We start from the raw sequence: 15,734 nt of genomic DNA, 5'->3' as shown, positions 1-15,734 counted from the left end.
AACAGACTGCTGAACAAAGGAAAGTTACAGCACAGTAATTCTGACCAGCTATGTAAGTCCCAAAGTGAAAGCTGAAAACAATTAGACACCGACAAAAGGATAGACAGCCTTACTCCAGCTTTAAGGGTTCTGGAAAGCTGCACTCCCCAAAGCATAGGGGTATGATTCCTAACAGCTATTGTGCATCCACACTCTGTGTCTCCAGTGATGGTAAGCTGACAAAATATTTGAACATTCTGATCATATAGCACTGTGACCAGCGCACTCCCAGACACACATTTACTGTAAACACACACTTAACATTAAGTATTATTTATTTTTCAAGTTTAAAAGTTTTCAAAATACATATGTACAAGATAAATAAAACAAATCATCCTTAAAGAATAGTTGCATGGCAGAATTCGTAAACATACAAGGTCTTTTATAAGGATACAAACATTATGTCATCAAACACAAAGGGAAACATTCAAGAAAAGCAAGCAAGAGAGACCACCTTGTCACAGCCTGCACTAAGAGGGACCAGGACAGACTCTCTGGGCATCAGGGTGAAACTTCTTTTCTGTGCCTCCTAGTGGCCTGGCCTTCCTTTTCCGCGTGGAGTTGCTTTCCTCAGAGTCACCAAACTCTGATGAGGTGCCTACCTCCTTTTCATCAGCCTGCAAAGGAGAGAGGGAACGAACACAATGTTCACACAGTATTCATGGAAAAAAACCAAAGCTCTGTAATGCTATTGCCAGATACTCTTTAAGATTTTAATGTGCACGTATTTCCTTCAAAAGCCATCATCAGAGGGTTTTTTTGCATACCTTATTTTTTCATTTTAAACTTTATCAACTCAAAGAGCTAGTCATAATGGTGTACGCCTATAACAATCAGGAGGCTAAGGCAGGAGGACTGCTGGGTTTTAGGCTAGCCTTGACTACACAGTAAATTCAAGCCAGTTAGGGCTACATCAAACAAACAAACAAACAAACAAACAAACAAGCAAACAAACCTGTCTCAACAAACCACTCTATCAACTTAAATACCCGCCTGTTGCATCAATGGTTTTACTTTTTTTTTTTTTTAAATAAGAAATCAAACTTTCCCTCCTAAGCCTACCTTCCTATTATTTTGTAACTAGTCCCTGGCTCAATATAAAAAGAACAAATATGAAAAAAAATGAGTCACCTTCCCTCTATGCCTGCTACTCACAAGAACATGAGACTATCAAGCAGACGCTGCCTGCCCTCTAGTGTTGTCAACAGATGACAACTGTTAGAACAGAGGCCAACTGTTAGTTGAGCATCTAAGTAAGCATTTTGCTTAATAATTTTTAGATAGCTACAACAGGATAAAGAACCTAACTAGCCATTCTAGAGCACAGCATGAATTTAATAAATTTCTTAAGTATTATTTAGGCATATTCTCTATTTTATTTTTAAGTGCTTTATCTGGGATATGAATCTGTATTTTTGTTTGTTTGTTTGCTTGGTTTTTTTGCTTTTGGAGACGGTTTCTCTGTGTAGCCCTGGTTCCCTGGATTCACTTTGTAGACCAGGCTGGCCTTGAACTTATAGTGTTCACCTGCCTCTGCCTTCTGAGCAATATTCTTTCTTTAATTATGTAACTATCTGTGTGGGTTTGTGTACAAGTGAGTGCAGGAGGCACAGAAAAGATCCCTAAAAGCTGCAGTTATAGGCAGTTGTGAGCCTACTGATAGGGATGCTGAGTACTGAATTAGAGTCTTCAAAAAAGAAGCATGCCCTCTTAACCACTAAGTTGTCTCTCCAGCTCCTGGACATATAATATGTACATATACATATGTGTACATGTATACATCATGATTTATTAATTCTTTGAGAATTTCATACAATGTATTTGATGATATGCATTCCTTACTTCTCCCCTACCTCCTCCCAGATCCATCCCCTATCTTTCTCCAACATTATGCCCTCTTTTTATTTTTAATTTAAAACATGTTTTGACTGGACTGGAACTACTATGTAGATCAGGCTGGCCTCAAACTCACAGATACCTGCCTGCATCACCATACTGGGCCTTGTTTGTTTTTAAAATATAACCCACCATGTCCAATTTGTACTGGCCATATACCCATGGGTGTGGAGCAGTCCACCAGAGCATGACCTGAGAGGCCTTAAAGAAAGCTGATTGTCCATCTTCCAGGGCTATCAACTGTTCTCATTTTTATTAGCTCCTCAGTTAGGGATGAGGGCTGTTAGTCCTTCCCTTCCCCACAGGTATAATACTCAAACTGATAATATTAGCAATTATCATACCTTTTGTTTCTGTCTTGCATGAGTCTCTGTCCACTGCCTGGCATTCTTGAGAAAAGCTATCTTGTTATATTTAAATTCTGAGGACTGAAGTAAAATCAGAGTTAAAATAGAAACAGTAATGTGCTGTGATGATCTCCAGGTGCTAAGGTATTAAAGGTACAGATAAAGTAGGCTATTACTACTGAAGAAATGGGAATACGTACAATGTCAGCCATTAGTGGGTCATCAGGATTGGGCTCTGCCATGAGCAGCTGAATAGAGGTCAGTACAGTGGCGATGTTGAGGCATGGTCTCCACGCACCCTATATACAAATGAACAATTGCTTTTGTGCTAGAATGCAACATTGTTGAACCAGGGATGGTGACCCATGCTTGTAGTATCAGTATTTATGAGGTAGAGGCAGGAGTGCCAGGAGTTTAAAGCCATCCTTGGCTATGTGATAGTCTCAAAAAATAAAAATAAAAAAGAATGTGACACTGTAATAACCCAAAGACTTTTGGTTTGTCTGTTTGAGACAGGGTTTCATGTAAGTCCATGCTGGTCTTGAACTTGCTGTGCTATTATGGATGACCTTTAATTCCTGATCCTCCTGCTTTCCCTTTCAAGTCCCAAGAAGACTGATCAGGGTCAATTTGTTAACCCCTACTCACTTTTGGTGGCAATTTGAGAATATCTAGACAAATCCTTCCACTAGAATCAATGTTTGGATGATAAATTGGAGTCAGGAATCGGACCTGTGGTGGTTCAAATGGGTACCTGTGAGTGTGTAAGAACAGATTATTTGAGGATGGAGAGATGGCTCAGTGGTTAAGAGCACTGTCTTTTCTTCCAGAGGTCCTAAGTTCAATTCCCAGCAATGACATGGCGGCTTACAACCATTTATAATGTGATCTGATGCCCTCTTCTGGTGTGCAGGCATACATGCAGACAGAACACTATATACATAATAATAAATAAATCTTAAAAAAAAAAAAAGATACTCATTTCATCCTTTCTTCATTCTACACAAAACTACAGTTATAACTTACCTGACTAGAGACTTAAAGGAGACTTGCCTTAAAGGAGGGGCCTTAACACAAATGGTAGTTGCCAAGGGTTGGTGTCAGGGAAGACTTGGGGTGGGGGTGGAGGTGGGGGTAGAGTTTTAATGGGTATGAAATTATAGTTTGGGAAGATGACAAGTTCTGGAGATAGTATTAATAGTTGCACAACATATGAGCAGTGGTGGCATACACCTTTAATCCCAGCACTTGGAAGGCAGAGGCAGGCAGATCTCTATGAGTTTGAAGAGCTAGTCTACAAAGTGAGCTCCAGGACAGCCAGGGCTACACAATGAAACCCTGACTCTAAACAAGTGGGAGGAAAAAGCACAACAATATGAAATGTATATCTAAAATAGCCACAAGAGTTAACTTTATGTTATATAAAATATATATTTACCATAATCTTTTTGGAGGGGTGGGGCTCAGTTCTGATGTAGTCCATTATTTCAGAAAAGGAAATTGAACCCAGGGAGACAATAACAACTTACCACATTCCTAGTCATGGTAAGACTAGGATTAAAACACTGGTCTTTTTGTTTGTGTGGGGTTTTTTTTTTTTTTTGTTTTTTGGGTTTTTTTTTTTTTTTTTTTTTTTTTTTTTTGTCTCTAAGTGTAGCCTTGGCTGTCCTGGACTCACCTGGCTGGTTTTGAACTCACTAATCCACCTGCCTCTGCCTTTCCTAATGCTGGAATTACAAGTGTGTGCCACTATATCTGGCAAAACACTGGTTCTTAACTGCTACATTTAATGCTCTAAATACTCTATGTCTGTCTTCCAGCGGCCATGCCTTACCTTATAAGCTGCCTCTAATTCACACTTACCTCTCAGGAATGATAACTGCCAGTGTGAAAACACCTTTCTCATATGGTGTGTTGACTGCACCTAGTATTTCTTGAGGAAAGAAGGAAAATGAAAAGAGAACCAGATGATTTGACTCACCACATGAAGGGCTGAGGATGTACCTCAGCAGAGCACTTGCCTAGCATTCATAAAGCCCCGAGTTCAACAGGAAACAGTAAGTGAACCATACATGGTGGCATAATTTGAAATCCTAGTACTCTAGTGGCGGAGAAAGGGGAATCAGAAAGTCAAGGTCTTCCTTGGTTACATAGCAAGTTTGAGGCCAACCTAGGCTACATGAAACCCTTTCTCAAAAGGCAAAACAACAGAAACTATCAAATGAACCTAGTGAGGTGTACAGGTCTAGGTATAGGGGCTGGAGAGATGGCTCAGCAGTTAAGAGTGCTCAGTGTTCTTCCAAAGGACCAGAGTGTCGTCCTGACACCCACATCAGGTGCTTACAACTACTGCCTGTAACTCCAACTCAAGAGGATCTGATGCCCTCTTCTGGCTCCCTCGGGCACCTGCATATGTGTGCATGTAATCACAAACACACACAAATAAATAAAATCTAAAAAAAAAGGAACTGCGTGTAGGACCGTATTTAATTAGGGCTTTAGCTGAGTCTCCATGCAGTGCTTCCTGTCTGCCCATCTGCCCAGGAACACCACTGTACAACTAATAGCCAAATCTGGTTTGTATTCTTTTAAAAATTATAATGTATGTGTGTGTCTACACATGCTATGCCATGGACTTAGAAGTCAGAGAACTACTTATAGGAGCCGGTTCTCTCCTTCCACCACATGGATCCTGGAGATTAAACTTGAGTCGTTAGGCTTGGTGCCCTTACTTACTGTTCCTGCCTTCTACACCCCAACTCCTGCACTAGCTTTTTTATTAAGACAAAATCTCATTCTGTAACCTAATTGGCTTTAAGCCATTGAAGCAATCCTCTCCTCTCTCTCTCCCTTCCAGAATCCTGGGATTGTAGACATGTATCACCAATGCCCAGCTGACAACCTTAATTACAAACCAGTAAAAGATATATCAAGTCAAAGAAACAGGAAATGCTAAGCAAACTTTATGAAAGCAAACCAACTAAGGAAGAAAGATGGCAGTGCTCCTTCACCTTACTACACCCTACTTTCAAATATACCATGTGTGAAATTTAGGATAACCTTCAATAGGGCTACAACCATCACCACAGGCAGGATGAGATACCTACGAGCTCGCAAATCATCTACTCGGTCCTTTTCTTGCCAGCACGTGATGCCTGGGGGAGGTTCTATGGCTAACATGTGCAGTTCTCTCTTCAGGCGTGAGGCTTTCTGCATGGTCGCAAGTGAAATGAACCAAAAACAGTTCACTAAGGGTGAGCGAGGGCGTACTGGAAAAGAAAAGAAGCAACCATGAAATAGCCACAATGACTAGCATTTTCAGCATAGCTTCAGTTTAGCGAAGAACAGATTCTTATTACTCTCTTGTGACAAAAAATGCATCCATTAATAATTTATAGTCATGAGGATAGAGCCTGAGTCCAGTTCTGCTCACAAATGAATCCTAAGCATGCCTGGGCAGTGAGGGCCTGGGCAGACAGTAGCTGTGTGCTGTCTGTATGCTTTGTGAGAGCAAGATCAATGCAGCCAACATTCGGAGACACTTTAAGTTAGTGTTTAAGTGTCTGACATTCTCTCCATGTATTATGGACTCTACAGTTTCCTGATTCTTCAGGGAACTCAATCTATTAGCCCACTCTATTCCAGCATTCCTAACCCTTTTGTCTCAGTCATCAACATCAAGCATGCTCAAAGAACACTCACAAACATACCACTCAACTCGTAACCACACAAAGGATACTATTATTTTGATGCGTATTACAAAATAATCTCACAAATTATAGCTTTTTTGCTGCAAGTCAGATCAACACATCTTCTTTTCTTTCTTTTTCCTTGTAGTGCTGGACCAAGAGCCTTGTTCATAAATTTTACTTCAGCCTTTTTAATTTTTTTTAATTTTGAGATAGGTCTCCCTTAGTTGCCCAGGCTGATCTTGAGCACTCAGTAAACCCTTAAACTTGTGATTTTCCTACATCAGTCTACAAAGTAGTTGAGATTAAAAGCCTGGGCCACCAAGTCCAGCTAATGAATATATATATATTTTTAAAAGACTTATTTATTTATTATGTATACAGTGCTCTGCCTGCATATATACTCACAGGCCAGAAGAGGGCATCAGATTAGGCAACCATGTAGATGGTTGGGAGCCACCATGTGGTTGCTGGGAATTGAACTCAGGACCTCTGGAAGAACAGTCAGTGCTCTTAACCACTGAGCCATCTCTCTAGCCCATGAATATATTCTTAATGTTAATCTATTTTAAATCTTTTCCATACTCTCACATTTAAATATATTTTCCTATATACTCTTTAAATTTAAAAAAATACAACTTTTGTGCTGGAGAGATGGTTCAGTGGTTATAATCATTTGTTGCTTTGCCAGATGACCAGGGTTTGATTCCCAGCACCCATGTAGCAGCTCACAGCCATCTGTAACATCTCAGGTACCAGGCATGCATACGGTACATAGAATACATGCAGGCAATTTTGTTCTTCATACTTAAATCTTTCAACTACCAGTAACTGGTTTTTGGTTTTTTGTTTTTGTTTTTGTGTGTGTGTGTGCATAGCAAGAGGTAGAAGATCTAATTTTAATCTCCCCCACCAAAGTGAATAACCAATTGTCCTAGCACTATTTAAAAAAAAGAAAAAAGGAAACTCCACCCTTCTAATATGACCATAAAATTAAATTTCTAAACATGTGTGGATCGGTTTTAAGTCTTCTAAATTTGTTCCATTCATCATCTGGAACATTCTGAATCAAAACCTCACTGTTCTAGTTACTACAGCCTATTTATTTTTCATTTAAATTGTTTTCAGTTCAGGGACTGGGGATGTAACTTACTGCTATGTGCAAGACCCTGCACTAGTAAAGGTGGGGTGGGAGAAGGCTGCACGGCAAAACAGCCATCAGGTAAGTACTGCATATATTATGCTGGGCATGGGTGGCCCACATCTATAATCTCATCAATTGGGAGGCTGAGGCAGGAAGATCAGCAATAAACTGTCACCCTTGACTATACAGTTTGAGGCCAGTGTGGGGTATAATAAGATCTTGTCTCAAACTAAGAAAGCTACTTTCTGGCCCTGTGTGGTTGCTCACACTGGTAAGGAGAGCACTAAGCAAGCTGAATAAGAGGATTATTCTAGGTCTGAGGTCAGCCTGGGCCACAGTGTGGGGTCCTATGCATTAGTTTTCTCCTTCCTATGACAAAATACCCAATGAAGGCAACTCAAGAAAAGGAAGTGTGCATTTTGGCTCACAGCCTGAGGACGCAGTCCTGAGTAGTGGAGACTGCACTGCCGCAGGAATAGGAGGCAGCAGATATAACAGCTGGTGCTCAGCTCACTCAGTTCTGGGACTCTTGTCCACAGAATGGCTCCACCTATATTTATGGTGGGTCTTCCCACTTCAATCAATTCAATCTAGAAATGTCTTTACAGACATGCCCAAAGGTTAATCTCCTAGGTGATCCTAGATCCCATACTTTTTGTTATTTTGTCTTTTTTTTTCCCCCAGAGCTGAGGACTGAACCCAGGGCCTTGCGCTTGCTAGGCAAGCGCTCTACCACTGAGCTAAATCTCCAACCCCTAGATCCCATACTTAAGTTGACAATATTAGCCAACCTCATCTTATCTCAAAACAAAGTTCCTCTATTTTACTTATTTCTTACCAGTACATCCTTACTAGTAAACATAAATGTAATTTGTTTTAACTAAACCTTAATTCTGAAGTTGAATCTGCTGGGGGTTAGGAAGAAGGATGATTATTATACTAGTCAATACTTCTTCCTAGTTCATTTCGGTCCTCTGTTTTGGAGATAACTTCCAATGCCCTGACTAGATCTGACACCTCTTTTGATTTCCAACCTCAAAGGGAAAGCTTCCAACAGTGTGCTGAAGGGTACAATTCGCATGTAATTTTTTTTCCTAATCTTGTCCTTATCAGTTTGCTATGTTATGCCAGTCTTATGAGTTAGAAAGTATTGCCACTTTTTAATATATTGATAGTTTAGGAAATGATTGTCCTGGTGTTAATGTTTAGAAAATTAAATTTTAATTTAAACCCATTTTAAAAATATGGAAGCTAGTATTCATTTTCAATTTGTTTTCAGCCAATTTTGATAAATTTAATTTTGCTAGAAAGCATGGTGGTGCACACTTTTAAACTCAGTATTCAGGAAGGCAAAGGCAGATTGATTTCTGAGTGGGAGGCAGCCCAGTCTATACAAGTACCAGGCCATCTAGAACTACATAGGGAGACCCTACAAACTTATCTGTTCATTCAAAAATTACTGTGGTAGTGCTTTTCATTTCTAACCTTGTTCATCTAGACCACACTTTCCCCCTTTCCTTATGTTTTCCAGGCATGCATCAATTTTATTAATCTTTACAAATAACATTAAATAATTCTGTTGACAATGTATTCCAACAGTGTCTGCTCCTGTCTTTCTTACTGACATCTTGGTACTTTCTTAGCCTTCCTTTCCAGACTAGGCTTAGGGTCATGCTTCATTTTCCTCCTTTGCAGGGAACTCTTCCCCCCTTCCCCCTTCTCGCATTTGCTTTGAGATAGAGTCTCATGTACCCCAGACTGTTTACAATTTGGTATGTAGCTGAGGATGACTTCTGATCCCCTACCTCCACATGTTGGGATTACAGGTGCACACCACCACATCCAATTTACATGGCAATGGAGGCCGAGCCAGGGCTGTGCGGATGTTTGGCAAGCACGGCACCAACTGAGCTCTATCAGGTTGCTAATTTTCTTTTTAAACGTAAACACGTAAGGCTAAATATTGCTTTCTAATGTGTATATTCTCCTAAATTTTGATACAAAGTACAGTCTCCCATCCTTGGCCTACCAAGGCTGGCCTGGTAGTCTCTATGTATGTAGTCCATGCTGGCACCATTTTCTTCTGCCTAGGCTCCTAACGTGCTAGAAATCACAGGCATGTGCCACCACATCCAGTCTTGTTATTGGTTCCTCACATATTATTCATATCCTTAAAAATTGTTGGGTCTTGCTCAGAATGTCCTATAAAAAGGGAGACAGTTCAGTTGTTAAAATGCTTGATATATAGAGGACCTGAGTTTAATCCAGAACCCTCATAAAAAGTGGGGTGTGGTGGTGGTGGTGCATGAATATAGCCTTAGCATTTGGTTAGGGGAGAGAGAAGAAATAACTCTTACTAAATTGTTCTCTGGCCTTCCCACAGGTGCTAACACACACAAACACAAACACACACACACACACACACACACACTGAAGTAAAAATATGTACTGATCACATATGCAAAAATAAATTTAGTGCAAAAACAAAAATATCTCCTCAGCAACTTAAATAAATAGCTTAGCTAGTTGTGGTGACACAGATCTGCAATCTTATCACTTGGGAGGCAGAGGCAAGAGGATTACTAAAAATTCTACACCAGTCCGGTCTACAAGACAAGGTCCAGACTAGCCAGGGCTACAAACAAGACCCTGTTTCAAACACAACAAACTAAAACAAAAGTGGATGCTAGAGCAGAGTAGCTCCGTGATTAAGAGAATCTGTTTCTTTCACAGAGGTCCTGGGTTTGATTCCCAGCACCCATATGATGATGTCTCATAACCATCCATGACCTCAGTTCCAGGGGACCCAACAGGCATGCATGTGGCACAAAGAATTTATATACACACAGAGCAAAGTAAAATCAACTGGTCCATTGACTCCCATACAATAGAAAAGCCTCAGAACAACTTAATTTTTACTCTCGATTTCCACTATTTTGTTTCTTAATTCTATCTATCATTTTCTCTCTCTTTTGGTTTGTTTTGCTTATATTATTATTAGTATTATTTTAGTTTTTTCAAGACATGGTTTCTCTGTGTGGCCTTGGCTGTCCCAGACTCTCTTTGTACACCAGGCTGGCCTTGAACTCACAGTGATCTGCCTGCCTCTGCCTCCTGAGTGCTGGGATTAAAGGTTTTTAAAGATAGAGTTTCTCTTCGTGGCCCTAGCTGTCTTGGAACTTGCTTTGTAGACCAGGCTGGCTTCAAACCCAAAGACTGGCCTGGCCCTGCTGGGATTGAAGGTGTATGCTCAGCCTCTTTCATTTTCTTTAAACCCAATGAAGCCTTGCTATTTTGGGGGGGAGGGGAGCATTTGACTTACACTTCTACATGACAGTAAATTGTTGAAGGAAGCCAGGAATATTTGAATAGGACAGAAAGTTGGAGGCAGGAGCTGATGCAGAGGTCGTAAAAGGGTGCTGTTCACTGGCTTTCTCCCCAGGTCTGCTGAAACACTGCTATTTTACACAGTAAATCTGAAGAACTACTTTCAGCAAAACAAAACAAAAGCCTTCCAAATATGGAAAAACAGCTTAATGGGATAAAGCACTTGAATAATAGGCCTAACAACGTGATTCAATACCAGTAATCCACAACAGGAGAGAACAGTCTCCTCAAAGTTGTCTACTGACAATCAGTTAAAAAACAAACAAACAACCCCTATCCACAGCTAGGCGTGGTGGCACACACCTTTAATCCCAGCACTAGGGAGGCAGAGGCAGGTAGATCTCTGTGAGTTCGAGGCCAGCCTGGTCTATAAAAAGAGTTCCAGAACAGCCAGCGCTATAACATAGAGAAACCTTGTCTCAAAACAAAACAAAACAAACAAAAACACCAAAACAATTAATAACAACAACAATAATGTAAAGTAAAATAAAATGAACTATCTACAATTATAAACTGTATCTTTATATAAAATAAGAACACAGTGGGAAGGCATGCTAATTAGATTAGAATAAGAAAAAACATAAGCAATTTCTATCAAAGAAGCAACTGCAACCAGACTCTATGTTAACACAACTGGCATATACAAAGTTCTTCGGGGGCTGGAGAGATGGTTAAGCTGTTAAGAGCACAGCCTGCTTTTCCTGCGGACTCAGATTCAATTCCTAATACCCACCTGACAGCTCAGAACTGTTAACTTCTCTGGCCTCCGTGGACACCATGCATGCACGCGGTGCACATACATATATGCAAACACTCATATACATGAAATAAAAGTAAATAAAAAAATTAAAAGTCATTTGACATAAAAACCATCTCTTATTCTGTATTTTCTGAATATAAAGGCTCCTTATAGACTTGGTGGCATTGATACTGGAGGCTTCTAGGCAGAAGTCAGTTTCAGGTCAGCCTGGGCTACAGCGACAGCTGTCCCCCAAACAAAACAAACCCCTCAACCAACCAATCATACCAAAAAAGCTCCTTACACTGTAGCTTCAATAGGTGTTTTTCTTTCAATTTTTTTAAGCCGATGTTTTTAGCCTCTTTTCCAGCAATTACTCCTCACAAACGAATATTTACACCGCACTGACTATTCATAACATTCTTCCACACCTGTGTGTGCGCCCCATCAAAGGACAATTCCTTCCCGTCTGCAGTAGCGCACCCCACCCAGTCCTTCCACCCTCTGTGCTTCTTCATAAACCTGCAGCCTGTACTGTCGATTTACCTCAGATTCCCGAGAGCTGGCGTTTTGTTTTGTGCCTCAGGCCTGAGGTAAATAATCAACGCACAGAACCTGGGTAGGTGGCAGACGCTGGAGGTAGGACCTGCCTTGGCGTGCACTGGGCGGTTCTCTCTCCCCCCGCCGTGTTCCTCCTGGGTAGAAACGGGGCTCCTTCCCCCAACTCACTGTGACCTCGGGGTACGTTCCCTCGGGTAGCACCCGCAATACTCTTCAGCAGCTCCGCTTGCAGGCGCGAGAGTCTGCAGTACCCACGCAGCCTTTCCACCTACCCACCCAGAGACCGTTGAAATGACTCCACCCCCTCCGAACAAGGACTGTGATTGGCCAGCAGCAATCCCGGGAGGAGGGCGTGCACGCCTATTGGCCAGCGTCCGGAGCGTGCGTCCGCTTACGCAGGGCTCAAATTGGCGCGCGCACCGGGACCTGGAATCCCTTGTTCCCGCTGTCTGGGTGGTTGGAAGTCCGCTGTGAGCCGGGAAGACCAGGAAGTCACTTACAGGAGAGAAAACGAAAGCAGCTGGACATACTTACAATGGGGACTCGACTGCTAAGTAGCTGCCTTTATTTCTTGTTTTGGTCCTCCCTCCCTCCCTCTCCCTCTCTCTCTCTCTCTGCACTCTTGCGTCAGCCTCCTAAGTGCTAGAATTAGGCGCACAGCACGTCGCCCAAACTTTAAGGATTGTCAAAGGAAACTCCACTACTTCATTTAAGACCAGTGACCAGTAAAGGGACCGGGAATTTGAGACTAGCCTAGGTTACGTAGATTTCCTCCAGCTGTTAAACAAAAGACAACAAACCAACAAACGTACAATTCTGGTGGACAAAGGATTCCATCAGAACTCTGAATAATAAAGCGGATAGGTTAGATTTCTTCACCACTCGAAGTGTTCGTATGGAAGCTGAACAAGTTAGGGGTACTGCGAAAGAGATCCTTTGCACTACGGGGGAGCTTAGGATGAGGACCGCCCTCTGCCCTGTTAGTCAGTCCTGTTAGGAATTCTTTGTTACAGTAAAATGTTTTCCGTTACCATGTTGGAGTTACTGCTTAACTTACTACTGACATTTCTTGATATCTAGTACTTTCAGCGTCTTTTCTTATGGTTCTCTAGAAAACAGAATTCAAAATTGTCTTTGAGAAAAATCACAAACTGTATTGAGTTTGGTGGGAAGGATCAGCTACAGTTTGGACAAAGGAAAGGAGTTAGAGAAAGAGAAAGGGTCCCATTCTAGGTGTGTAGTTTCCGTTTTGTCCACCAGAGGGAGATATGTTAACTGGTGGGAATAAGCCAGAAAGATTGCCCTAAATGTTATTCTCTTTTCAATTTAATTAATTAATTTAGGATTTTTTTTTAATTATACAAGGGTCTCACTTTGCATCCAGGGGCTAACTATTTAGACCAGCCTGGCCTCCAACTCACAGAGATCTGCCGGCCTTTGCCTACCAAGTTCTGGGTTCAAAGGCATGTTCTATCTACTACACCTGGCCCTAATTAGGATTTTTTGCAAGGGCTTCTTTCTGAACCTCAGCCTGGCCTCAGAGTCACAACCGTCCTCCTGCCTGGGTATTACCACTATTTACTTATTTTGCTTTGTTTTGTTTATTTGAGGCAGGGTACCATATAGCTCAAGCTAGCCTCAGGGTTTCCCTTGTAGTCCTGGCTGTCCTGGTCTTGCTTTGTAGACGAGGCTCTCCTTGAACTCACAGAGATCCACTTGCCTGTGCCTCCCAAGCGCTGGGATTAAAGGCGTGCACCACCATGCCTGGTGCCTCTATTTTCTATGTGTTAAGATTATAAGCATGTGATACTTGAAAAGTAGATTGCTCTGATGTTACAACTAAAGTGTGAATTTGGAAAATTATTACTTGATAAAAACTTTATTTCTGCCAGGTGTGGTGGTGCACGCCTTTAGTCCCAGAACTTGGGAGGCAGAGGCAGGAGGATCTCTGTGAGTTCCAGGCCAGCCTGGTCTACAAAGTAAGTCCAGGACAGCCAGGTCTGTTACACAGAGAAACCCTGTCTCAAAAAAACAAAACAAAACAAAACAAAAAAATTTATTTGGGGCTGGAGAAATGGCTCAGTGGTTAAGGGCACTGGCTGCTCTTCCAGAGGACCCGGGTTCAATTTTCAGCACCTACATGGCAGCTCACCACTGCCAGGAGACCTGATACCCTCACACAGACATACATGCAGGCAAAACACCAATGCATGTAAAATAAAAATAAATTATTTAAAAATTTATTTCTTTTATACAATGACATCTGTGTTATTTAGTGAATGATTGTGGTGTGTGGTATATATGCGTGGTACATTCCAGTGTGCAGGTAAGTATGTGCACCCATGTAGCTCACGTGGAATCCAGGATGTTGGGGATCTTCCTCTGATTCTCTATATTTTATAGCCTGAAGACAGGGTCCTTAACATACCCAGACGCACATTGTTTCATAGGTTGTCTGGCCTGCCAGCTCTTGAGACTCGTCATGTGTTTCCCAAAGCTGGGGTTATAGGTACAATCAGCTGAGCTTGGCTTTTTATGTCAGCGTTGGGGACTTGAACTCAGGTCCTCATGTTTGCAAAGCAAGCGCTCTTACCCATTGAGCCAACTCCCCAGACCAGTGACCTGGAAAATATAAAAATTATGCTTTATTTGTACATGGGATCACTTGTTTGGGTTTAACTTGTAGTGACAAATGTTTTATTAGAGGGCTGGAGCATTTGCCTCAACCTTGAGGCCCAGCACTTGTTTATCAAGCTGGGGTCCAGGCAAACACCTGTAACTCCAGGGCTCAGGGAACTGATGCCCTTTTCTGGCCTTGGTGTATACTTGCACTCACTAAGGCATGCACAAATAAGTGCATAAATCTGTAAAATATTTTTTAGAGTATTTAAGACACTTAAGCTATCAAGCTCGTTTGTATAAGTTTATTCTCTGAGAGTTTTGCTTAGGTGAAGCTGTTTGGGGGGAAAAGCCACACTCTGCTTCAATTTTAAAAAACAAAGGTTAGCCAGGTATGGAGGCACACACTTTTAATCCCAGCACTCAGGTAGGTAGAGGCAGTTGGATCACTATGAGTTCAAGACCAGCCTGATCTACAAAGGGAGACTAGGAAAGCCAAGGCTACACAGAGAAACCCTGTCTTGAAAAACTATAAGCAAACAAACAAAACCAAAAAACTTTTCAAGTCATAGGAAGACAGATATGTAGTGGATGTAAACATGTTTTTGCTTTGACCCAAAGTGTGGGGTATGAAACAGACTTGTGTGAGGATGGATGATGTTTCCCTGCTGGAAACAGACTCGTGAGAGGGCAAGTGATGCTTTTCTGATAGAAGGGGAACTCCCACACATGGAGGCATGTTGTTTGCCAACTCATCAACATCCTGGTATGGACTCTGAGAAGAGATGTGTAGCCCCCAAACAGAGGTTTGGCTTTTGCATCCCTTCATATCGCTTGACTGTTAATCACTTTGAGATGGTCCCAGAGACAAATGCTCTGCTCCCGAGAATGCTCCGGGTTCCAGCTGCTCTTCCAAGTTCTGGCTGCTGTGGTTGCAGTCACTTTTGCTGAATTTCTGGTTTGCTGTTTAACGAGTCTGCTGGAATCCTGAAGACAAAGAGTGGAATCGTTCTAAGGAACTGAATCCAAAAAGTTTACTTCTCCTGTCCCCATTAACCTCTTCTCTCTCCTATCTAGGGTAGGTGGGTTGGAAGGGAGGTATAGTCAATAAACAACCCCAAATAAAGCAGGTTTGTAAAAAACAAAAAACAACAACAACAAAAAAAATCCAACCAAACAAAAACCAAAGCCTATACAGATATTTTTGTGCTATAATTTTTGACTAATGTAGTTAACTAATTATTTGGTAATACATAGCTGGTATTGTTTTTTAAATTACACGTATTACCTGTAGGCCTGGCTAGCGATCGATC

The 15,734-nt window shown here is 41.6% G+C and overlaps 1 protein-coding gene across 1 annotated transcript; it reads right to left on the bottom strand.

Annotated features, from left to right (window-relative positions):
• Positions 1–294: 294 nt before the first annotated feature.
• Ube2t (ubiquitin conjugating enzyme E2 T) lies at positions 295–12,013 on the bottom strand. Its single transcript, XM_051148238.1, has 7 exons — positions 11,971–12,013; positions 5,390–5,551; positions 4,146–4,215; positions 2,931–3,036; positions 2,483–2,581; positions 2,280–2,363; positions 295–656 (listed from the first exon to the last, which is right to left on the bottom strand). The coding sequence occupies exons 2-7, from the start codon at positions 5,496–5,498 to the stop codon at positions 510–512; spliced, it is 615 nt and encodes a 204-aa protein (XP_051004195.1). The 5' UTR covers positions 5,499–5,551; positions 11,971–12,013; the 3' UTR covers positions 295–509.
• Positions 12,014–15,734: the final 3,721 nt, after the last annotated feature.

Source organism: Acomys russatus, chromosome 6 (assembly GCF_903995435.1).
Source record: "Acomys russatus chromosome 6, mAcoRus1.1, whole genome shotgun sequence".
In the NCBI taxonomy this organism is placed as follows: Eukaryota; Metazoa; Chordata; class Mammalia; order Rodentia; family Muridae; genus Acomys; species Acomys russatus.
The sequence above is the reverse complement of the archived record's forward strand: the minus strand, read 5'-3'. Positions and strand labels throughout refer to the sequence as shown.